At 50.4% G+C, this 24888-nt stretch overlaps 1 protein-coding gene across 7 annotated transcripts in view; it reads right to left on the bottom strand.

The window, feature by feature from the left end:
• The window catches only part of LOC140722565 (NACHT, LRR and PYD domains-containing protein 3-like), an 883504-nt gene that overhangs the window by 760045 nt on the left and 98571 nt on the right, over window positions 1–24888 (bottom strand). For 5 of the 7 annotated variants that reach the window (XM_073037270.1, XM_073037269.1, XM_073037272.1 and 2 more), the window contains 6 exons: window positions 19636–21373; window positions 13009–13095; window positions 12683–12853; window positions 12357–12527; window positions 12034–12201; window positions 11604–11869 (listed from right to left, as the gene is read on the bottom strand). In XM_073037270.1, coding sequence (XP_072893371.1) covers window positions 11782–11869; window positions 12034–12201; window positions 12357–12527; window positions 12683–12853; window positions 13009–13095; window positions 19636–21373 — 2423 coding nt within the window. In that variant the 3' untranslated portion in view covers window positions 11604–11781. Of the gene's footprint in view, window positions 1–11603; window positions 11870–12033; window positions 12202–12356; window positions 12528–12682; window positions 12854–13008; window positions 13096–19635; window positions 21374–24888 lie in introns of those variants that run through there. The other 2 variants (XM_073037268.1, XR_012097663.1) reach the window with 2 other exon arrangements.

Genomic DNA, 24888 nt, shown 5'->3' on the forward strand with positions numbered 1-24888 from the left:
CATTTCGATCATTTTTAGTGATTCTATACATTGATCTTCCTTAACGCTAATGCTGTCTATTCCGCACCTACAGCCTACAGCCAAGCATGAAGACAAATCAGTTCTCTATTTACCCCAAGTATACAGTACAATGCAAACGTCATAGCCACATATATGTATCTAGACTGTCAGAGACCTTCACACCGTGCGGAGTTGTCAATCTTGAGAGGAAAGCGAGTTTGTAACGCGTCATCTCCAGTCTTTCCCGCTGCGTGTCCAGTCCCGATGAAGGATCTCGGCCCGAAACGTCTGCTGAGTGTAGAAATGCACAACCATTGTTTCCATCGCTCTAGATTTCCAGCATCTGCAATACCTCTTGGTCTTTGTACATCTGTCGAGGTCATAGGAGGATGGGAATCGGGAGGGTGGAGCGCAGCAGGAGGGGTGTAGGGCTGCTGGCAGGAAATCAGAATATTATTAGGCACACAGAGCACACCGACAATGAAATAGGCCCTTCGGCCCATCTAGTCTATCTTCCGTTAATGCCCCTCCTCACCTTCTTACCCCATCCCTGACATATTTTGTTGTTCGTGATTTTTTTCTCTCTCTCTGCCCATCACTCTGCCTGTTCTCCATCTCCCTCGGGTGTTCCCCTCCCCCTTTCTTTCTTTCTTTCTTTCTTTCTTTCTTTCTTTCTTTCTTTCTTTCTTTCTTTCTTTCTTTCTTTCTTTCTTTCTTTCTTTCTTTCTTTCTTTCTTTCTTTCTTTTTCCCTAGGCCTCCCATCCCATGATCCTTTCCCTTCTCCAGCTCTGTATCACTGTTGCCAATCACCTTTCCGGCTCTCAGCTTCATCCCACCCCCTCCGGTCTTCTCCTATCATTTCGTATTTCCCCCTCCCCCACTACTTTCAAATCTCAGTATCTTTCCTTTCTGTTAGTCCTGACGAAGGGTCTCGGCCCGAAACGTCGACAGTGCTTCTCCATATAGATGCCGCCTGGCCTGCTGTGTTCCACTAGCATTTTGTGTGTGTTGCTTGAATTTCCAGCGTCTGCAGATTTCCTCACGTCTGAACTTTTATTTGGTTTCTGCTGCCTCGGCTCTTTAGTGCCTAAATCAAACTGGCATCTAGCACTACCGTGGGCAGCTCATTCCACACCCCACCAACCCCTGAGTGAAGTTCCCTTTCAAATTCCCCTAAAATCTATGACCTTTAAAACTTAACCAATGAGTACAATGAGGGAGGAGAGGGAAGGTAGTAATGGGAAGGGAGGCCGAAGGCAGAAAGAGAAACAAAGGGGAATGTTTATACATACTGCCTTTAAAAAAAGTGTTCGATCTCACTTGCTGCAAACTTGCTAACTGTACCCTGTACATTCTCAAGCAAAATATTGATCTACATGTCAAGTAGCAATAGTCAAAGTAAATTTTATTATTAGAGTACATACATGACACACCGAGATTTATTGTCCTGCGGGCATATACTCAACAAGTCTTTAGAATAGTAACAATAACGGGATCGATGAAAGATCAAGTAGTGCATAAAAGAGATCTTTCACTCAAATGTAGTTAAACTCTGGATCATTCTGCCCAAGGTGGTCGTAGAGGCAGGTCCCTTCACAGCATTAACGCAGTGGATGAGCATTGAAACTGCCGAATGCTGATAAATGGGACGAGTCTAGACAGTGAGTGGACGATCAGAAAAGGTATGACCAGCGGTGTGTGATTCACCACTCTGGATGTGCTCAATTAACAATGGTGGCGCTGAAACCCATTGGTTTCAAAACTCCACACCCCTCTCCAGCCTGAAATAAACCAGAGTGCACCCCTTAGTCGCCACTGCGAATATCTGTTTCTGTCATGGTAACCTCGAGCTTGGTCACTTCTGCTCACAACTGACAATTGATGCAGTTTACATATCTTCAAATAATGCTGCATTCTTACAGAAAAAAATAAGCATCTCTAAACTAATTTGTAAGTGGGACGGGACCCGGAGCGATAGAGCAGTGAAAGAAGTGCATTGAGTAAAACCAGATCTAACATATAGATAGGCTTTGAGGAAAGAGAAGCAGAATAAAGGGTGTAAAGGTAGTAAGGTAGAAGGGCTAAAGTGTGTGTATTTCAATGCAAGAAGCATCAGGGATGAACTGTGAGCTTGGATACATACATGGAATCATGATGTAGGGGCCATTACGGAGATTTGGCTGGCACCAGGGCAGGAATGGATTCTCAATATTCCTGGATTTCAGTGCTTTAAAGGGGATAGAGAGGGGGGGGGGAAAGGGGAGGAGAGGTGGCATTACTGCTCATACACGGATATTGCAGGATGATGTCATTCACCCGACACATTGACCTGGGAATGAGAATTCCGTCACCGATGGGAGATGGATATACAGCGTCACGAGTCTGACTGTGAGCAGGTTTCTGCTTCGTTAGGGGGTTGCTGTGTTAATGAACCGGAGTACTGAAATGAACGGATATTTCACCGCGCTTTTCACCTGCTCTCGGAATCTGGACTGAGTGGCGGCGTAAATGAATGTGTTCCTGCAGCAGCTGAAATTCCTTAGCAAATACCCGGCATAGGCGGAAATAATTTCTGAGTCATTCCCCTGTGTTCCTATCCCGGGGATGTGATAGTAGATAAATTCTGCAACTTTCGTCATCCACAGGAGGATGAAGCTGCCGGAGAAGGTGAGGAGCAAAACCACAGACCTCTTCCGGCTCTCCATCTCCGGGTCACTGCTGTTTCCCCCCTTGCTCTTACCCCTCAGCCCCCTACGGCCCCGACTGGCCACTAAAATGTGCCTGACTGTCAGAGCGTTGAGCAGCAGAATTACGCCGAATGGGAGGAACGGAGTCAAAACGATGTAAAAGCAGTCACACGCCACCCACGCCGGTTCAGTGAAGTAACTTGGCTTCGGATAACAGAACCATGGTACATTGTTAAGGATCTCTCTGTAAGTGAAGCAGAGTGGGCCGTTTTTCAGACAGAACAGACCGCTAGATGGCGCTAGAACCACGGCCGCCGTTCTCCCCGTGCAGTACTTTGTTTTCAGTTTCTGACAGCAAATGGCAACAAACCGATCGAAGGTGAAAGTGACGGTGAACCAGACGGAACAGTTCACGGCAATGCGGGACAGGATACGGAGAACAGTGCACACAGAGGTGACGTTATGGAAACAAACGGGAACATAATGATAATTGAGTTGATGCAAAACGACCTCAGTGATAATAACCAGTTGATCCGCCGCTGCCATGGCCACCAGGTACCGCGTGGTGCAGAAGGAGAGGCCGCACCTTCCCCGGGACAGGATGACAATCGCCACTAAATTCACTGGAGAAAGAGAACGGAATGAGAGAAACATTATGATTCACAATCAGGGACCCCCAACTTAATCGCCCTCCACTACCCACCAAGGTGAAGGTTGAGTTACTGTTAACCTCAGATTCACTCACCATTCACGAGCATTAAAGAATTTCATCTGATATCCGTCGTGAACAGTGTTTTCATTCTTCTGATATTTTGCCTCCTCGGCCTCGACTGCACGGTGCAGGATACATATTCCCTGCACCCAGACTGTCAATCATATAATCATAGAATCATAGAAATCTACAGCACATTACAGGCCCATCGGCCCACAATGTTGTGCTGACCATGTAAATTCAGATGGAGATTATTTGCAATATTTGCATATTTATTCATCTTGCTCAGTGTGAATGAATGCACAGGTCATTGTTTGAATGAAGCAGCTTGGTGACAGAGCTTCCAGTCCACGTGATCCAATCCACGTCACAGTACAGCCACGTCAGAAGCCAAGATGGTGAACATTCCTCTATATTTCTTAAGCAAGGAACACAAGTTGCACGCGATACAACAATTTTTTCCTCATAATGTCGAGACGAAGTTGGAGTAGGAAAACATGACTCTGACAGTGGGATAAAAGTTACTTGCTGAGAATATCAACTGACCATCTCTGAATCGACTGGTTGCACTATTTACACGTGAAGAGTGTTCCAGGTGACCTGCGAATCAGCACACGAAACATTTCCAATATATTATGCAAATCGCTATTTTGGTAGCACTTCGCTTTTAATTTTCATCATACATTTTTTTGTAATTGCCATGGATTTCCGCACACATCGAGATTCACTAAATGGCATTAAATAATCGTGGCATTCTCATAATTCTGCAAATAACCCAATTTCATCCCGCCCGGAACGACAGGGGGGAAAAAAAAACGTTCATGTAATTATCCAATTCGCCCAATTTCACATCACCGGGAATGCCAGGAGAAAAAAATATATTCTGTCCTCGTAATTCCCCACATCGCCTAAGTTCACATTGCCGGGAACGCCAGAAAAGAATAAAACACCCGGTCCCGACCTAATCGATATAATCGATACAGCCTATATCATGACAGACGGGTTTCATTCTGAGGGCTACCGCACATGTGATTGCCTGCTACCCTAAAACGGAATAATTTATTGCCAATATCTTTATTTTTCGTCTGATAACGATTGTTCAAACTCGCACATCACTGTCTTTTCCACGGGGGAATTTATCCGAGATAATACTTATAATTTCATACTTTATAGGGAATTAGAGAATCGTTCCTGTTATTGCTGATGGACTAGACAGTTCAGAGAGATGGGGCAGAAAAGGAATAAAAGGGTGGGCAGAGGGGTGGAGAGAGGAGGATAGGCTGGGCAGAGAGGTGGGGAGAGGATAGGGTTTCGAGAGGGCTAAGGAGAGGAGGATAGGGTGGGGAAGGTGGAGAGAAGGATAAGGTGGGGAGAGGGGTGGAGAGAGGAGGATAGGTGGGGAGAGAGGAGGACAGAGGAGGATAGGGTGGGGAGATGGGTGGAGAGAGGAGGATAGGGTGGGGAGGGAGTTGGGGAGAGGAGCATAGGGTGGGGAGAGGTGTGGAGAGAAGGGATAGGGTGCGGAGAGGGGTGGAGAGAGGAGGATAGGTGGGGAGAGGGGTGGAGAGAGGAGGATAGGATGGGGAAGGTGCAGAGAGGAGGATAGGGTGGGGAGAGGGTTGGAGAGATGAGGATAGGGTGCGAGAGGGGTAAGGAGAGGAGGATAGGGTGGGGAAGGTGGAGAGAAAGATAGGGTGGGGAGAGGGGTGGAGAGAGGAGGATAGGTGGGGAGAGGAGGGCAGAGGAGGATAGGGTGGGGAGGGAGGTGAGGAGAGGAGCATAGGGTGGGGAGAGGTGTGGAGAGAAGGGATAGGGTGCGGAGAGGGGTGGAGAGAGGAGGATAGGATGGGGAAGGTGGAGAGAGGAGGATAGGGTGGGGAGAGGGGTGGGGAGAGCAGGATAAGGTGGGGAGAGGGGTAGGGAGAGGATAGGTTTGGGAGAGGTATAGAGAGAGGAGGATAGGGTGGGGATAGTGATGGGGAGGATAGGGTGTGGAGAGGGTTGGAGAGAGATAGGGTGGGGTGAGGGGTTGAGAGAGGAGGATAGAGTGGGCAGTGGGGTGGAGGGAGGATGATAGGGTAGGGAGAGGGGTGGAGAGAGGAGGATAGGGTGCGGAGAGGGGTAGGGAGAGGAACATAGAGTGGGGAGAGGTGTGGAGAGAGGGGGATAGGGTGGGGAGCAGGGTGGAGAGAGGAGGATAGGGTGGGGAGAGGAGGATAGGGTGGGCAGAGGAGTGGAGAGAGGGGGATAGGTTGGGGAGAGGGGTGGAGAGAGGAGGATAGGGTGGCCAGAGGAGTGGAGAGAGGGAGATATGGTCCGGAGAGGGGTGGAGAGAGGATAGGGTGTGGAGAGAGCAGGATAGGGTGGGCAGAGGGGTGGAGAGAGGAGGATAGGGTAGGGAGAGGTGTGGAGAGGAATAGGATGGAGAGAGGGGTGGAGAGAGGAGGATAGGGTGGGGAGAGGGGTGGAGAGAGGAGGATAGGATGGGGAAGGTGGAGAGAGGAGGATAGGGTGGGGAGAGGAGGATAGGGTGGGCAGAGGAGTGGAGAGAGGGGGATAGGTTGGAGAGAGGGGTGGAGAAAGGAGGATAGGGTGGGCAGAGGAGTGGAGAGAGGGAGAAATGTTCCGGAGAGGGGTGGAGAGAGGATAGGGTGTGGAGAGAGCAGGATAGGGTGGGGAGAGGGGTGGAAAGAGGAGGATAGGGTAAGGAGAGGGGTGGAGAGAGTAGGATAGATTGGGGAGAGGTGGGGGATGAGATGGGGAGAGAAGCGGGGACAGGGAGGGAGAGAGGGCACTGTGGGAGAGGTTGAGTGAGTGGGTTGTGGGTCTCATCTCCTTCTATTTCTTCCCTCGCCTCATCTTCTCAATCTGATCGCTCCCTCCCCCACCCTGCAGAAAATGGTGGTGATCCACGCCAACCAGCCCGCACCGCCAGAACTCGCCTCCGTCTTCTCCGGCAAGCCGGCGCCCACTCCAGCCTTTGACGGGCCCCAGTGACGACACGTCCCCCTACTCCACGGGACAGCCTGAAGGATTCGGGCCAAGCGAACTGAGAGTCAGCCCGAAAGAAAAGATCAAAGCGGGATTTTTGAGACGGAGGGGGGAGAAGGGTAACGGTGCTAGTTATATTCCTCCCCGTGGGAACACCCCAGTTCCATCTCCCATGTTATAAGTGGCCCTGTCCCACCCTCGGCTAGCGTCACTCCTGAAACACTCCGCTCTCTGCCCCCTCGCTCTCCCCTCTATCACCGCCCATCTCACCCTGGCTGGCGGCCATTTTCTGATGGTTACCATTGACAACCGCTCTCCCAGCATCATAGAATGAGACATACCCTTTTCCTCACCTTCCACTCACTTCCGTCCCTGTTTGTTCAATCTCAACTCCTCATTCCTCCACTCCTTCCCCTCGGTGCCCGCTCTCACGTCTCTCCATTTAACCTTCTGCCGATAGCCATATTGTGACAGGGTCTGATCCTCCCTCCCACTTCCTCCACCACGAAGTGTCACTTCTTCACACCCACCATCTTGTCACCCTACTTCCCATTCCATCACTCGCAAACCCCTTCCCTCCCCTCCCCTCGCTTTCCTCTCCCCGCCACCTCGATGGTCTGCATCGTATGCTGGTTGGCGGCCATTTTGCGATGTCAATCTTCACCTCTCCTCATCTCTCTCTCTCTCTCTCTCTCTCTCTCTCTCTCTCTCTCTCTCTCTCTCTCTCTCTCTCTCTCTCTCTCTCTCTCTCTTCCTCTCTCTCTGTTACCCAGTGAGTCATTCCCCTACTTACCCCGTCAGACCTGACACCCTCCCCTCTCTGACCCCTTGCCCTTTCTCCCGCCATCCACCACATCCTGGATGGTGAACATTTTCTGATGGGAAATTTCGCTCCCCCACCCAATCCCTTCCCTCCGTCGTTGAGTGAATCGCTCCCCTCTCTCTCTGTTGAGACACTCAACTCTCCGTCCCATGAGCCCTGACCGCGTCCCGACTCCTCCTCCCCTTTTCCCCGTCCACGCACCCCTTTCTGGCAGCTCGTCCTATTTGCAAAGGAAAAGTCACCACCCATTCATCCTACACTATTGAAAAATTCACTCCCCACACTCGCCGCCCTGTTCCTCCTCACCCTGTCCAATCAGACCGCTCCTTCCCGTCCCATTACATCCACACCCTTCCCATCCCACAACTTCCTCTCCTTACACGCCCCATCACTTCCCCTCCCACCCAGTCCCATCACGACCATCCCTCCCCGTCATATCACTCCCGCTCCCTTCATGTCGTTTCACTCCTCTATACCCCATCTTTGTCTTCTCCATGTCGTCCACCAGTTTGTTACAGGGACTTTCGCCCCTCCCTTTTCCGTCCCCTATTGAGTCAGTGACTTCGCCACGCTCACCGTCTCATCAGTCCACTCCTCGTCCCGTCACTCCTCTTCCTCCCAAACCCCTCTCCCCTCCTCCCCAAAACTCACATGTATATGTGTATGTGTGAATATCTGAGATATATACATTAGTTTATTCAATTACAACATCATTAGAATTAAAACATATATAAAATACGCAAGACGATATAAAACACAAATTAAAATACTGTTATTACAATCAGTAACACACTCGATCCCGGGATTGTATCCATGGGCACCGCATATTCCTTCTCCATAGATTCTGAGTGCGACAGTGGCCATTGTAAGTCAGTGTCTGCGGTAAACTATGTATACCTGTCTGGACACGCCCCTCTGCTGACTGCTCCTGTGGCTCCTCCCACAGAGCCCTGTATAAAGGCGATTGGAGGCACTGCTCCTCCCTCAGTCTCCGAGATGCCGTGCTCCCTTTTTGCTGCTAATTAAAGCCTATCGTTCACTTCCAGACTCCGCGAGTTATTGATGGTGCATCAATGTCTCACTCCATCCCTGGCGCCACATTAAACAATTTTAAATCAGCGCGTCCCTCCCTCTCTTGTGCTCACTTCTACCAATGCCGTCCCACCTCTCCCAGCAGCCACTTCAAGTGAAGCGTCGGACATTCCACCTCTCCCGGAAGTCCCAGGATTCTCCCGCATATTGATAGCGGCTCCCTGACGCCCCAGGAATTTTATATATATATATATATATATATATATATGTAGAGAGAGAGAGAGAGAGAGAGAGAGAGAGAGAGAGAGAGAGAGAGAGAGAGAGAGAGAGAGAGAGAGAGAGTGAGAGAAAGAGAGAGAAACACCCGGAATTGGTGACAGAAAGCGAGAGATGGCAGAGTATTCCAAAAAATAAAATACAAAACGTACTTCTCCACAGACTACACTAAAGTGTACCCCTGCCTAGGGGTCAGGAATACTGACAGTGTTGCTCGCTGCACTGCTTGCAACAGTGACTTTTCTATTGCCCATGGGGGGGTTAAATCACTGTTGAGGTGAGTTTAACGGGTGTCATTCGTTCATTAGCATAGCTAACGTTATTTAAACTAGCTGGCTAGCCGCTAAGGAGCTGCTCTATTGCAGACATCCCACCTCTCCCGGGAGTTCCGGGAGTCTCCCGCAAATTGATGGTGCCTGCTTCCCTGAAATGAGATTTTGCAGTGTGGGATTAATTGAGTGATGGAATGGTGCAGACGGAGCTTCACTGTGTGTCTGGCATTGCAAATGTGTGATTGGACGGTGTGGAGAGAGATTCACTCTGTGTATGGTCCCGGGAGTGTGTGATGGGACGGGGTGGAGAGAGATTCACTCTGTGTCTGACCCCGGGAGTGTGTGATGTGACAGTGTGGAAAGAGATTCACTCTGTGTCTGACCCCGGGAGTGTGTGATGGGAACGTGTGGAGGGAGATTCACTCTGTGTCTGACCCCGGGAGTGTGTGATGGGACGGTGTGGAGCGAGATTCACTGTGTGTCTGACCGCGGGAGTGTGTGATGGGACCGTGTGGAGGGAAGTTCACTCAGTGTCTGACCCCGGGTGCGTGTGATGGGACGATGTGGAGGGAAATTCATTATGTGTCTGACCCCGGGAGTGTGTGATGTGACCATGTGGAGGGAAATTCACTCTGTGTCTGACCCCGGGTGCGTGTGATGGGGCGGTGTGGAGGGGTATTCAATCTGTGTGTGACCTTGGGAATGTATGATGGGACGGTGTGGAGGGAGCTTCACTTTGTGTCTGACCCCGGGAGTGTGTGATGGGACGGTGTGGAGGGAGATTCACTCTGTGTCTGACCTGGGGAGTGTGTGATGGGACAGTGTGGAGAGAGATTCACTCTGTGTCTGACCCCGGGAGTGTGTGATGGGACGGGGTGGAGAGAGATTCACTCTGTGTCTGACCCCGGGAGTGTGTGATGTGACAGTGTGGAGAGAGATTCACTCTGTGTCTGACCCCGGGAGTGTGTGATGGGAACGTGTGGAGGGAGATTCACTCTGTGTCTGACCCCGGGAGTGTGTGATGGGACGGTGTGGAGCGAGATTCACTGTGTGTCTGACCGCGGGAGTGTGTGATGGGACCGTGTGGAGGGAAGTTCACTCAGTGTCTGACCCCGGGTGCGTGTGATGGGACGATGTGGAGGGAAATTCATTATGTGTCTGACCCCGGGAGTGTGTGATGTGACCATGTGGAGGGAAATTCACTCTGTGTCTGACCCCGGGTGCGTGTGATGGGGCGGTGTGGAGGGGTATTCAATCTGTGTGTGACCTTGGGAATGTATGATGGGACGGTGTGGAGGGAGCTTCACTTTGTGTCTGACCCCGGGAGTGTGTGATGGGACGGTGTGGAGGGAGATTCACTCTGTGTCTGACCTGGGGAGTGTGTGATGGGACAGTGTGGAGAGAGATTCACTCTGTGTCTGACCCCGGGAGTGTGTGATGGGACAGTGTGGAGAGAGATTCACTCTGTGTCTGACCCCGGGAGGGTGTGATGGGACAGTGTGGAGAGAGATTCACTCTGTGTCGGACCCCGGGAGTGTGTGATGGGACGGTGTGGAGCGAGATTCACTGTGTGTCTGACCCCGGGAGTGTGATGGGACCGTGTGGAGGGAAGTTCATTATGTGTCTGACCCCGGGAGTGTGTGATGTGACCATGTGGAGGGAAATTCACTCTGTGTCTGACCCCGGGTGCGTGTGATGGGACGGTGTGGAGGGGTATTCAATCTGTGTGTGACCTTGGGAATGTATGATGGGATGGTGTGGAGGGAGCTTCACTTTGTGTCTGACCCCGGGAGTGTGTGATGGGACGGTATGGAGTTAGATTCACTCTGTGTCTGAACCCATAAGTGTATAATGGCATACGGTGGAGGGAGATTCACTCCGTGTGTAACGTCGGTATTCTATCCCCATCTGTCTCGTACTTGGGACCTCAGTGGTCTCACTTGTGATATTATCGTCAATTTTATCTGTCTGCGGGGATCAGTTAGCCAGGAAGGGGCTTTGCTGGAGATGAAATCCTGGGCATCCGACCTCCCTCAGCCTGGAGCTGAGACGCTACTGTGTCAGTGTGAGGAGCTCCGACCCACTGTTGCAGTGCACAGGGTGCGGGGGGCAGCAGAAACCTCAAATAAAACTCGAGTCCGGCACCAGGACAGGAAGTTACAGCGGTTTATTGATTTCATCATGACAAATGTAAATTAAACAATGTGTGAGCTGCTGACGTGCGGGAATAAATAAGCTGCTCCCGACTCACTCACAGTCACACACAATGAACTGACCGGCGACAACGAGTGACCGGTTGAATCATCAGTCCCGTTTCTCACCGTCACTCTGCATCGGGGAACCGATGATTATAAAATCACACTTCAGGGCCGTGTCCGAGATCGCTGCAGATCCAGGGTCACTGCCGAGGGATTTGTCCATTTAACATCATTATATCGGCCAGGCTGCCGAATGCACCGTCCTCAGCAAAGGGAGCAAAAGGATTCTCTCCCGGGATAATCCCCCCCACCCCGGGACACCGGTTTCCCAGACTGAGCCCCGGCTCCCGGGCTCTTCCTGTCCGGGTAATTCTCTGGGGTGTCACGTGGGCGGGGGGGGCGGTTCTCCAACACGCACATCCGGCGGAAACACGTCACTGCGGGACCGCTCCGAGCGACACACTGCACGAGGCCTGAGCCGGTTCCGTTAAAACGGTTGGGGATCACCCCCGGCGGGCGGTCATTAAAGGTAAGGGCGGGAGTTAAAGGGGAGGGCGGGGAGTCGGCCAAAATGTCTGATGCACCATCAATAACTCACGCTGAGACTTAGGAAGTGAGATATCGGCTTTTATTGACTGGAAGAATAAACAGCACTACATCCTGGGGAAAATGAGGGAGAGCAGCAGCCCACAGTCGCCTTTATACAGGGGTCTGTGGGAGGAGCCACAGGAGCAGTCAGACAGGTATATCTAGTTCACCACAATGTCCACATCCCGCGGGCGGGGATGTTCACACGGTCACTCTCAGTCCGGGTCTGATTCCCTGTAGAGGTCTCAGTTCCTTCCTCCTGGTCTCACTGAACTGATTCCAGTCCAGCCTGAAACAGATGGAAGAATAGAGATGAAGTAAACAGATTACACAACAGTGTCAGTAACAGGGGACCGGGGTTAATGTTTCAACAACACTCACAGACAAATATCACCAGAAAACCCACGGATCCGCTGATATTTTATCACAATAAACATTAAAACAAACACTCACCCAATCCACTCCAGACTCGGGAGGGTCAGTATGAGGCAGCGGAGAGCGGGGGCAGATCCGTCTGTCAGCGAGTTTGATTCCAGGTTCAGCCCCGTCAGTGATGGGTTTGTACTGAGAGCGGAGACGAGATCCTCGGCACCAGAATCTGTGAGACCGACCTTGTTCAGCCTGGAAATGAGAGAGAGTGAGGGTGAAGGACACGGAGAGACAGGAGACGGTACAAATCCCCAGTGTATATCAGTAACACAATTACTGATCACATTAATGTTCAGTGTCAGACACCCAGTGACTGAAACCACAATCTCCCACAGTCTGGTACTTACCACAGTGTCTGTATTTTACACTCCGACTTCCTCAGAGCCACAGACACCAGTTTCACTCCTGAATCTCCCAGTTTATTATCACCCAGGTTCAGCTCCGTCAGTGATGTGTTTGTACTGAGAGCGGAGGCGAGATGCTCGGCACCAGAATCTGTGAGACCGACACCCCTCAGCCTGGAGATGAGAGAGAGTGAGGGTGAAGGACACAGTGAGACAGGAGACGGTACAAATCCCCAGTGTTTATCAGTAACACAATTACTCATCACATTAATGTTCAGTGTCAGACACGCAGTGACTGTAAACACAATCTCCTACAGTCTGGTACTTACCACAGTCTCTGTATTTTACACTCCGGGTTCCTCAGAGCCGTAGACACCAGTTTCACTCCTGAATCTCCCAGTTTATTACCACTCAGGACCAGCTCTGTCAGTGATGGGTTTGTACTGAGAGTGGAGACAAGATCCTCGGCACCAGAATCTGTGAGATGAACATAATTCAGCCTGAAGATGAGAGAGAGTGCGGGTGAAGGAGACAGAGAGACAGGAGACGGTACAAATTCCCAATGTTTATCAGTAGCACAATTACTGATCACATTAATGTTCACTGTCAGACACCCAGTGACTGTAAACACCATCTCCCACAGTCTGGTACTTACCCCAGTTTCTGTATTTTACACTCCGGGCTCCTCAGAGCCGCAGACACCAGTTTCACTCCTGAATCTCCCAGGTCATTCCACCCAAGTCTAAACACAAACAGAGAGATTGATGAACAGTGATTCAAACCGTGAGTCTGGGGGAATTTCTCTCACTCGGATATTTGAGGAACCATTAAACTCTTCAGTAAATCACTGATCGGTGTTCCCATCACTGTCATTGTCCCTCACTACCCAGCTCCATGTTATTCGCCGACTGTCAGTAATTTCGTCTGTCGGTGTGACCCTGTAAACTCCACATATTCTGTCCCAATCCCCGATGGAGGCAAAAGTGTTCCTGACAGAAATGCAGAAATGTCAATGGGACACCGTGAAATAGACGCACCTGAACTGGGGAAGAGAGATCCCACAGGAGGAAGAGGAATTGGGAAGAGAGATCCCATATGAGGAAGGGGGATGGGGAAGAGAGATGCCACAGGAGGACGGGGGATGGGGAAGAGATATCCCACATGAAGAATGGGGATGGGGAAGAGAGATACCACAGGAGGAAGGGGGATATGGAAGAGAGATCCCACAGGAGGAAGGGGGAAGGGGAAGGGAAATCTACCAGGAAGAAAGGGGGTGGGGAAGATGTCCGACGGGAGGAAGGAGCATGGGGAAGAGAGATCTGATAGGAAGAGGAGGGACGGGGAAGAGAGATCATACAGGAGGATGGGGGATGAGTAGGAGAAATACCTAAGGAGGAATGGAGATGGGAAAGAGAGATTCCACAGAAAGAGGGGGCATGGGAACAGAGGACGCACAGGAGGAAGGGGGATGGGGAAGACAGATCCCACAGGAGATAGTCGGATGGACGAGTGATACCAAAGGAGGAAGACGGATGGAGAAGAGATATCCCAGAGGAGGAAGTGGGATGGGGAAGAGAAATCCCAAGGGAGAAAGGGTTTTGGGAAAGAGAGATCCCAAAGGAAGAAGGGGGAAGGGGAATGGAGATACAACAGCAGGAAGGAATGGGGAAGAGAGATCCCACAGGAAGAAAAGGGGTGGGAAAGATAATTCCTAGAGGTTGAAGGAGCATGTGGAAGAGAGAACCGACAAGAAAAGCAGGGATGGGGAAGAGAGTTCATACAGGAGGAAAGGGGATGGGAAATAGAGAGCCCACGGGAAGAAGTCGGATGGAGAGGAAAGAGCCCACAGCAGGAAGGGAGATGGGGATGGGTCATCCCACAGGAGGATTAAGAATGGTGAAGAGAGATAAGACAGGAGGATGAGGGATCAGTAGGAGAGAACCCACAGGAGGAAGGGGGATGTGGAAGGAAGAGCCCACAATAGGAATTCGAATGGACGAGCGAACCCAAAGGAGGAAGGTTAATGGAGAAGAGAGATTCGAACAGAGGCCCCACAGGAGAATGGGGGATGGGGAAAAGAGATCCCATAGAAAGTGGGGGGATGGGGAAAAGAGATCCCATAGAAAGTGGGGGGATGGGAACAGATAACCCACAGGAGGATGGGAGATGGGGAACAGAGATCCCACAGGATGATGGGGGATGGGGAAAAGCGTTCCCACAGAAGGAAGGGGGATGGGGAAGAGATATCCGACAGGAGTAACGGGGATGAGTAGGAGAGATCCCATGGGAAGTGGGGGATGGGAACAGAGGCCCCACGGGAGGAATGGGGATGGGAAGATAGATCCCACCGGAGGCAGGGTGTTGGGGAAGAGACATCCCACAAGTGGAAGGTGATGGGGAGGGGGGATGCCACCGCGTGAAGGGAGATTGCGAAGAGCGTTCCCACAGGAGGAAGAGAGATGGGGAAGAGAGATCGGACAGGAGGAAGGGGGATGTGGAAGAGAAATCCCACAGCAGGAAGGTAATGGGGAAGAGAGATGCTACAGGAGGAAGGGAAATGGGGAAGTGAGATCCCACAGGTGGATTGCTACCCGTGCGTCGTGCTAGTGAGGCTAGAAATAGGAAGATAATGCAGCTAAATACATGGCTGAGGGGATGGTGCATGAGGGAGGGGTTCATGTTTCTGGACAATTGGAATTTCTTCCAGGGGAGGTGGGACCCGTTCGAATTGGACAGTTTGCACCTGAACTGGAGGGGGACTAACATCCTTGCCGGTAGGTTTGCAAATTCTGCTCCGGGGGTTTTAAACTAGATTGCAGGGGAAGGGGCAGAGTGTTAGAGCAGATAGTGATGTGACGGAGGATAAGGGTCATGCGAGGACTGCTTGTATAGACAGATATCAAAGGTTTGTTCATGATAGAAATGTTCTCCGGTACATCTATTTCCACGCAAGGAGTATTGTAGGTAAGGCAGATGAGTGTAGGTCGTGGATTGGCTCGATGATATCGACATTATTGCTATTAGTAAGACTTGGTTGCAGGAGGGGCAGGACTGGCAGCTTCATGTTCTGGGTTTCCGTTGTTTCAGAGGTGATAGGGCGGAGGGATGAAAGGGGGAGGAGTGGCATTACTAGTCAGGGAGAATCTAACAGCTGTGCGTAGACGGGACAGCCGGGATGGCTCGTCTACAGAGGCCATATTGGTGGAGCTGAGGAACAGGAAAGGTGTGACCATACTAATAGGGTTGTATTATAGACCGTCCAATAGGCAGAGAGAATTGGAGGAGCAAATCTGTAGAGAGTTAGCAGACCAATGTAAGAAACAGAAATTTGTAATCGTAGGGGATTTTAACTTTCCACATATTGACGTGGACGCCCACTCTGAGAAAGGGTTAGATGGTGTAGAGTTTGTCAAATGTGTTCAGGAAAGTTTTCTAAATCAATATATTGAGGTACCAACGAGAGAGGGTGCAGTACCTGATCTCCTATTAGGGAACCAGACAGGTCAGGTGACAGAAGTATGTGTAAGCGAACATTTTGGGTCCAGTAACCATAATGTCATTAGTTTCAAGGTAATTATGGATAAGGATAGGACTGGTCCACCAGTTAAGGTTCTGAATTGGTAAGGGCCAATTTTGTGGAAATGAGAGAGGATCTGGGAAGTGTGGATTGGGATAAGTTGTTTTCTGGCAAGGAAGTGTTCAATAAGTGGGAGGCCTTCAAGGGTGAAATTTTGCGAGTGCAGAGTTTGCATGTTCCTGCCAGGATTAAAGGCAAAGTTAACAGGCATAGGGAACCTTGGTTTTCGAGGGGTATTGGTGATCTGGTTAAGTAGGTCTTTAGCAGGTACAGACAACAAGGAACAAATGAGATACTTGAAGAGTATAGAAAATGTAAGGGAATACTAAAGAAGGAAATCTGGAAGGCAAAAAGAAGACATGAGGTTGCTTTGGCAGATAATGTGAAGGTAATCCCAAAGGGTTTTACAAGTAAATTAAGAGTAAAAGGATAGTAAAGGACAAAATTGGTCCCCTAGAAGATCAGAGTGGTCGTCTATGTGTGGAGCCTCACGAGATGGGTGAAATCTTAAACATGTTTTTTTGCGTCACTGTTTTCTCAGAAAACTGGCATAGTGGATATGGAATTAAGGCAAACAAACAGTAGTGTCATGGAACATATAGAGATTAAAGAGGAGGAGCTGCTTGCTGCCTTACACTGAATAAAGGTTGTTAAATCTTCGGGCCTGACATGATATTTTCTTGGACCTTGAGAGAGACTAGTGTAGAAATTACAGGGGCCCTGGCAGAAATATTTAAAATGTCTTTAGCCACGGGTGTGGTGCTGGAGGATTGGAGGGTTGTTCCGTTGTTTGAAAAAGGCTCCAAAAGAACACCAGGTAATTACAGGCTAGTAAGCCTGACATCAGTAGTAGGTAAATTATCGGAAGGTGTTCTAAGAGATCGGATATACAAGGATTTGGACAGCCAAGGGCTGATTAAAGATAGTCAGCATGGTTTTGTTCATGGTAGATCGTGTTTAATGAATCCTGTAGTGTTTTTCGAGGAGGTTACCAAGAATGCATATGAAGGAAAGGCTGTGGATGTTGTCTGCATGAACTTTAGTAAGGCCTTTGACAAGGTCCCACGTAAGAGGTTAGTTCAGAAAGTTCAGACACTAGGTATCCATGGAGAGGTTGTAAACTGGATTCGAATTGGCTGTGTGGGAGAAGACAGAGAGTGGTAGTGGATGATTGCTTCTCAGACTGGAGGCCTGTGACTAGTGGTGGGCTTCAGGGATCTGTGCTGGGACCATTGTTGTTTGTTGTCTATATCAATGATCTAGATGATAATGTGATAAATTGGATCAGCAGGTTTGCTGATGACACTAAGATAGAGGCGTTGTGGACAGCGAGGAAGGCTTTCAAAGCTTGCAGAGGGATCTGGACCAACTGGAAGAATGGACCAGAAAATGGCAGATGGAATTTAAAGCAGAGAAGTGTGAGGTGTTCCATTTTGGAAGGACAAATCAAGGTACGACATACACGATAAACGGTCGGGCACTGAAGAGTGCGGAGGAACAAAGGGATCCGGGGTTCAGATACATAAGTCCCTCAAAGTGGTGTCACAGGTAGACAGGGTTATAAAGAAGGCTTTTGGCATCCTGGCATTAATAAATCAACGTTGAGTTTAGGAGTTGGAATATTATGGTGAGGTTGTATAAGTCATTGGTGAGGTCAAATTTGGAGTATTGTGTGCAGTTCTGATCTCCTAATTATAGGAAGGGTATCAGTAAGTTTAAAAAAGTGCACAGAAGATTTACTAGAATGTTGCCTGGTCTTCAGGAGTTGAGTTACAAGGAAAGATTGAACAGGTTAGGATTTTATTCCTTGGAGCATAGAAGAATGAGGGGAGATTTGATAGAGGTTTACAAAATCATGAGGGTATAGACAGGGTAAATGCGAATAGGCTCTTTCCGCATCGATTAGGAGAGATAAATATGAGAAAACATGGCTTCAGCGTGAAAGGGGAAAGGTTCAGGGGGAGCATTAGGAGGAATTTCTTCACTCAGAGGGTGGTGAGAGTGTGGAACGAGCTGCCATCTGATGTGGAAAATGTGGACTCACTCTTAAGCTTTAAGAACAAATTGGATAGATACATGGATGGGAGGGGTCTGGAGGGTTATGGACTGGGAGCAGGTCAGTGGGACTAGTGGAATAAGGTTTTGGTACAGACTAGAAGGACCGAATGGTTTGTGCTGTTGTGTTCTATGATTTTATGATTCTTTGGGGAGGAGAGTTCCCACAGGCGAAAGGGGGATGGGGATGGGGAAGAGAGATCTAAAAGGAGGAACGGGATGTGGAAGCGAGATCCCACAGGAGGAAGGGGGATGGGGAAGAGAGATCCCACAGGAGGAAGGTGGATGTGGAAGAGAGATCCCACAAGAGGAAGGGGGATGGGGAAGAGATCACCCACAGTAGGAAGGGATCCCACAGGAAGAAGGGGATGGAGATGGGAGATCCCACAGGCGGCATGGGAGTGTGGAAGAGAGATCCCACAGCAGGATGAGGCATGGGGAAGAGAGATCCCACAGGAGGAAGGGGGATGGGGTAGAGAGATCCCACAGCAGGATGAGGCATGGGGAAGAGAGATCCCACAGGAGGAAGGGGGGCATACAGAGAGATTAAACAGGATGAAGGGGGAAGGGGTCAGGAGGTCAGGAGGAGGAGGGATGTGGAATTAGAGTTCCCACGGGAGGAAGGGGGTTGGGGAAGAGAAATTCCACAAAACAATGGGGCATACCTAAGAGAGATCCGATAGGAAGAAGTCGATGGGGGAGAGAGATCCCACCGGAGGAAAGGGTATGGGGAAGAGAGATCTCACAGGAGGAAGAGGGATGGGGAGGAGAGATCCCACAAGAGGAAGGGGGATGGGGAAGAGATATCTCACAGGAAGGGGGGGGGTACTGTGGAAAAGACATCCCACAGGAGGATAGAGTAATTGAGAGCCCACGGGAGGAATGGGGATGGTGCCGAGATTCCAAAGAATTGAAGGGGGATTGGGATGAGAGGTCCCACAGGAAGAAGGGTGTGGGGAAAATACATCCCACAGTAGAATAAGGAAAGGGTAATAGAGAGCTCACAGGAGGAATGGGGATGGGGACAAGATTCCAAAGAATGGAAAGGGGATTGGGATGAGAGGTCCCACAGGAGGATTCCAAGGGTAAACGATAATCCTACAAGACGAGAGGATGCAGAAATTTTTTGTACGTGTGTGTTGGGTCTGAACAGAGGCCCAGAGGAGATGCGGCCTCGCTCTTTGCGTATATGGAAGTGAGCAAAGTCACACACGGGGAAGGGCAGCGGAGGAAAATCTAACAATGGTATTTCTTTCCTTCTCACTGGGACAGTCTACAGATGGTCTCTTGTCTCCGTCACCGGGAAGGGGGTGTGAATCTCTGACCTACCTGCTGCAGTCAGTATCCGTCTGGGTGTCAGTAACAGTGAGAAGGAACATTGTCAATGGACGTGTCACAGGCAGTGAGAAACACGGCCATTCCTGTGATTTACTACCATTAAACCAATGGCCGTTGTTCACTGCTCTGATGAAGTTTCCAACATCCCTTCACAAGGAACCACAGAACTCTCCTGTCCTTGGGACTGACCCCGTGGGCATTTGTCACAATTCTTCACAATCTGATTTACTACAAATTTACCGAAATTCCTTTACATTGAAACAACACAATGGAGCAGATTCACAGTTCAGAGTGAGAGATAAACCAAGTTACCTCAACTCCTGGCACTTGTGCAGCCCAGGTCCCAGCCGCCGGATTCCTTCACACTGAATCTGGCAATAGTTTAGGTCGAGGTGTTTTATTGTATCACAGAGTCCGATGACATGAGACAGGACCGCGCAGTCAATCGGGGTCAGTGTCATTTCACTGAATGAAAGTGTTTCCACTGATCCCAGTACGTCCTGAGCCAGTCCACGATTCTGAGACTCAAACAGGTAGTGCAATGTGTTCAGGAGGCTCCTTTTACCAGCTTCACTCTGCATGTTTGCAATCTGGCGTTTAACCTCCTCCTTCACCCAGTCAATCACCCGGCAGGTTGTTTGATGTGGAAATGGACCCAGAAACTCCTCCAGGCCCCGAGCTGTCATTCGGGAGGAGAGACCAGCAACAAAACGGAAAAATACCTCAAATCGCCCATCTGTCGTGCTGTGGACTTCAGTGAGGAATTTCAGGATATCCCCGGGATGTGGATTCAGGAATTGTGTGACTGCAGCTACAAACTCTTGGATGGTGAGGTGTGGGAATGTGTACACCACGCTCCGGGCAGAATCCTCTCTCTCCAAAAGCTCCATCAGGAACCCGGACAGAAACTGGGAAGGCTGCAGATTGTACTTGATCAAATCTCCATCTGTAAACACAATCTTCCTCTCAGACACTCCTTTGAAGGCCATCTGACCAACCCTGAGTAACACATCACGGGGGTTTTCAATCTCACGGCCGTGGTTTTTCAGGATGTTGTAAATATAGTAGGAGTACAATTGGGTGATGGTCTTGGGAACTCGCTGCGGGTCCCTGACTCTTTGTGTGAAGAAGGGGCCCAGTGCCAGAGCGAGTATCCAGCAGTAGGAAGGGTTGTAGCTCATGGTGTACAGGATCTCGTTCTCCATCACATAATTGAAAACAGCTTCCGCCACCGTCGGATCTTCAAAATGCCTGATGAAATATTCCTTCCGTTCCTCACCAACAAATCCCAGGATTTCAGCCCAGATACTGATGTCTGCCTTTTCCAATAAATGTAATGCAGTGGGACGGGTGGTCACCAGCACTGAACACCCTGGGAGCAGCTTGTGCTGGATTAAACTGTACACAATGTCAGACACCTTGCACTTGAATTCAGGATCTGTGCATGTGGACTGAGGTTCTGTGTCTCTCCGACTGTCAGCAAAATCAATTGTGTCATTGAATTCATCCAAACCATCAAATATAAACAGCAATCCCTTTGGATTCTTCCAGAGCTCTCTCAGGATATTCCCAAAGTAAGGATACTGATCCAGAATCAGTTCCTTCAGATTTATTCTGCAGTTAATGGTGTTTAAATCCCTGAATTTGAAACGGAAGACAAACTGGAATTGTTGGTATATTTTCCCCGTGGCCCAGTCATAAACAATCTTTTGTACCATTGTTGTTTTCCCGATCCCCGGGACTCCGGCCACTGCTGCCGAACTCCCAGATTTGGATTTACTCCGGGAAAAGCTGCTCTGGAACAGCTGATCCGTCTGGAGTTTTTCCAGGAGTCCACGGAGATGTTTTTCTCTCCACTCCTCGTGGTCTCTGCCTCTTGCTAGCAGCTCATGTTCCACCAGTCTCCGATCTCGAACAGTAGAAATGACCGTGAGCTCAGCGTATCGATCAAGCAGCTGGAAAACCTTCACCTTCTCCCTCATGAGGATCGTGTTCACTCTCAGTGTTTCAGTTTGTGCCCGTAGAGTCTCCTTGTGTTTCTGTTGAACATCTTCCATGGGAACAGACAGTGGACAAACTGTTAGATGCCTCAACTCAGAACTCAGTATTTAAGCACACAAGAGTTAGCTCAGAGCTGTTGCATTAATTGGATTCACCAATGGATGTTCGTACAGTAAAGTAAATTCAATTAACAGACCGTTGACTGGACAGAGAGGCCTGGTCCAGATAAACACCACGTTATCACATTTCCACATTAATTGTGCTGTGAGGGTGAGTATTTCCTTGGTAGTTTACTGACCCCCGACTGTCCCACACCGGACAATCTCCCACTACTGTCACAACTGTAATTTTTTCCTGTTGAAGAAACTTTTAATCCCCAGTGTTGGTGTGGCATATGCAGATAGAGAAGAGGGTAGAGGGCATTCTGTCAAATTAACAGGTCGGGGAATCACTGCTCCCCGTCCCCTCCACCGTCACTGATTCAAAATACAAAGAACTGTGAACTCCAAAGATTCAGTGGAGTGTGGGATCTCACAGTGTGTCAGGACCCTGTCAAGTGTTTGTGGAATCTCATAGTGTGACTGCACCGTCAGAGGTGTGAGGCGACTCACAGTGTGTCGGGACAATATCAGGGTTGTGTGGGGTCTCACAGTGTGTCTGGATCCTGTCATGGGTGTGTGGCGTGTCAAAGTGTGTCAGGACCCTGTGAGGTGTGTGTGGGATCTCACAGTGAGTCAGGACGCTAACAGGTGTCTTTGAGTTCTCACAGTGTGACTGCACCGTATCAGGGGTGTGACGGGTCTTTCAGTGTGTCAGGAGCCTGTCAAGGGTGTGTGGGGTTTCACAGTATGAAAGGACCCAATCAGGTGCTGTGGCATCTCCCAGTGTGTCAGACCCAGTCAGGGGTGAGCAGCATTTCAAAGGGGGTCAGGACCCTGTCAGGGGTGTGTGGGATCATGCAGTGTGTCAGGACTCTCTCAGGGTGTGTGAGGTTTCACAGTGTCTCAGGACCGTGCCAATCGTGTGTGGGTCTCACAGTGTGTGAGGACCCTACCAGGTGCGTGTGGGGGGTCACTGTGTGAGGGGGCCCTGAAGGTGTGTGTGGGGTCTCACAGGGTGTCAGGATACTGTCAGGGGTGTGTGGGGTCTCACAATGTGTCAGGATCCTGTCAGGAGCGTGTGGCGTCTCACGCTTTATCAGGACCCTGTCAGAGTTTTGTGTGGTCTCACAGTCTATCAGGACCCTGCAGGGGTACGTGGGGTCTGAAAGTGTGTCAGGACACTACCAGTGGTGTGTAGCGTCTCACTGTGTGTCATGACCATGCTGTGTGTGTGTGTGTGTGTGTGTGTGTTCTCACAGTGTGTCATGACCATGCTGTGTGTGTGTGTGTGTGTGTGTTCTCACAGTGTGTCAGGACCCTGACAGGGTTGTGTGTGTTCTCAAAGTGTGTCAGGAACTTGTCAGTGGTGTGTGGCGTCTCACAGCCTGTCGGGAACCTGCCAGGGGTGTGTCGGGTCTCACAGTCTGTCAAGACCCTGTCAGCGGTGTGTGGGGTCTCACAAATGTCAGGATACTGTCAAGGGTGTGTGGAGTCTCACAATGTGTCAGGACCCTGTCAGGAGTGTGTGGGGTCTCACAGTGTGTCAGGACCCTGTCAGGGGTGTGTGGGGTCTCAATGTTTGTCAGGATCCTCTTAGGAGGGTGTGGTGTCTCTCAGTGTGTTAGGACCCTGTCAAGAGTGTGTGGCAACTCACAATCTGTCGGGAACCTGCCAGAGGTGTGTCGTGTCTCAGAGAGTGTCAGGAACTTGTGAAGGGTGTGGGCTCTCACAGTGTGTTAGGACCCTGTCAGGTATGTGTAGTGTCTCAATGTGTCAGGATCCTGTCAGCGGTGTGTGGGGTCTCACAGTGTGTCAGGACCCTGTCAGGGGTGTGTAGGATTTATCAGTGTGTCAGGACCCTGCAGGGGTGTGTGGGGTCTCACTATGAGTCAGGAACCTGTCAGGGGCGTGTGGGGTCTCCCAGTCTATCAGGATCCTCTCAGTGTGTGGGAGATATCACAGTGTGTCAGGACCGTGCCAGCGGTGTGTGGGGGCTCACAGTGTGTTTCGACCCTGTCAGATATGTGTGTGGTCTCACAATGTCTCAGGAACCTGTCGGGTTTCTGGCGTCGGACAGTGGGTCAGGTTCCTGTCAGTGGTGTGTGCCATATCACAGCGTGTCCGGACCCTTACAGAGGTGTTTGGGCTCTCACTTTGTGTTAGGACTCTTTCAGGGGGTTGCAGCATTTCACAGTGTTTTGAGAACCTGCCAGGAGTGGATCTAAATATCTAACAGCATGTCGGGAGCGTGCTAAGGTATTGTGGTGTCTCACAGTGTGTCAGGACCCTGTCAGGGTTGTGTGGGGTCTCACAGTGTGTCAGGTCACTGTCGGAAGTGTGTGGGATCTCAATGTTTGTCAGGATCCTGTTTGGAGTGTGTGAGGTTTCTGAGTGTGTTTGACCCTGTCATGTGTGTGTGACATCTCATAGTCTGTCGGGAACCTGCCAGGGGTGTGTAGGGTCTCACAGTGTGTCAGGACCCTGTCAGGGGTTTCTGCAGTCGGACTGTGGGTCAGCACCCTGTCAGGAGTTTCTGGGGTCGGAGAGTGGGTCATTTTGATGTCAGTGGTGTGTGTGATATCACAGCGTGTCCGAACCCTTACAGAGGTGTTTGGGGGTCTCACTTTGTGTTAAGATGCTTTCAGGGGTGTGTGGGGTCTCACAGTGTGTCCGGACACTATTATCAGGGATGTGTGGTGCCTCACAGTGTTTCAGGACCCTGCCAGGTGTGTGTGGCATCTCACCGTGTGTCAAGACCCTAACAGGGGTGTTTGGGGTGTCAGAGTATGTTGTGTTCCTGTCAGGGGTGTGTGGGGTCTGGCAGTGTTTCAGGACGCTGCCAGGGTTGTTGTGGCTTCTCACAGTGTGTCTGCACCCTGCCAGGGTTGTGAGTGTGGTCTCACAGTGTGACAGGACACTGTCGGGAGTGTGCGGGATCTCAATGTTTGTCAGGACCTCCTTGGAGTGTGTGGGGTTTCTCAGTGTGTTAGGACCCTGTCATGTGTGTGTGGCATCTCATAGTTTGTCGGGAACCTGCCAGGGGTGTGTAGGGTCTCACATTGTTTCTGCACCCTGTCAGGAGGTTCTGGGGTCGGACAGTGGGTCAGTTTCCTGTCGGTGGTGTGAGCAATATCGCAGCGTGTCCGGGCTCTTACAGAGGTGTTTGGGGTCTCACTTTGTGTTAGGACTCTTTCAGGGGGCTGTGGCGTCTCACAGTATGTTGGAAACCTGCCAGGGGTGTGTGCGATCTCACAGCATGTTGGGAGCGTGCTAAGGGATTGTGGGGTCTCACAGTTTGTCAGGGCGCTGCCAGGGATGTGTGGTGCCTCACAGTGTTTCAGGATCCTGCAAGGTGTGTGTAGTGTCTCCATGTTTGTCAGGATCATCTTCGGAGGGTGTGATGTCTCTCAGTGTGTTAGGACCCTGTGAGGGGTGTGTTTGGTCTCCCAGTGTGTCAGGACCT

This window comes from Hemitrygon akajei, unplaced genomic scaffold (genome assembly GCF_048418815.1).
Source record: "Hemitrygon akajei unplaced genomic scaffold, sHemAka1.3 Scf000080, whole genome shotgun sequence".
NCBI lineage: Eukaryota > Metazoa > Chordata > Chondrichthyes > Myliobatiformes > Dasyatidae > Hemitrygon > Hemitrygon akajei.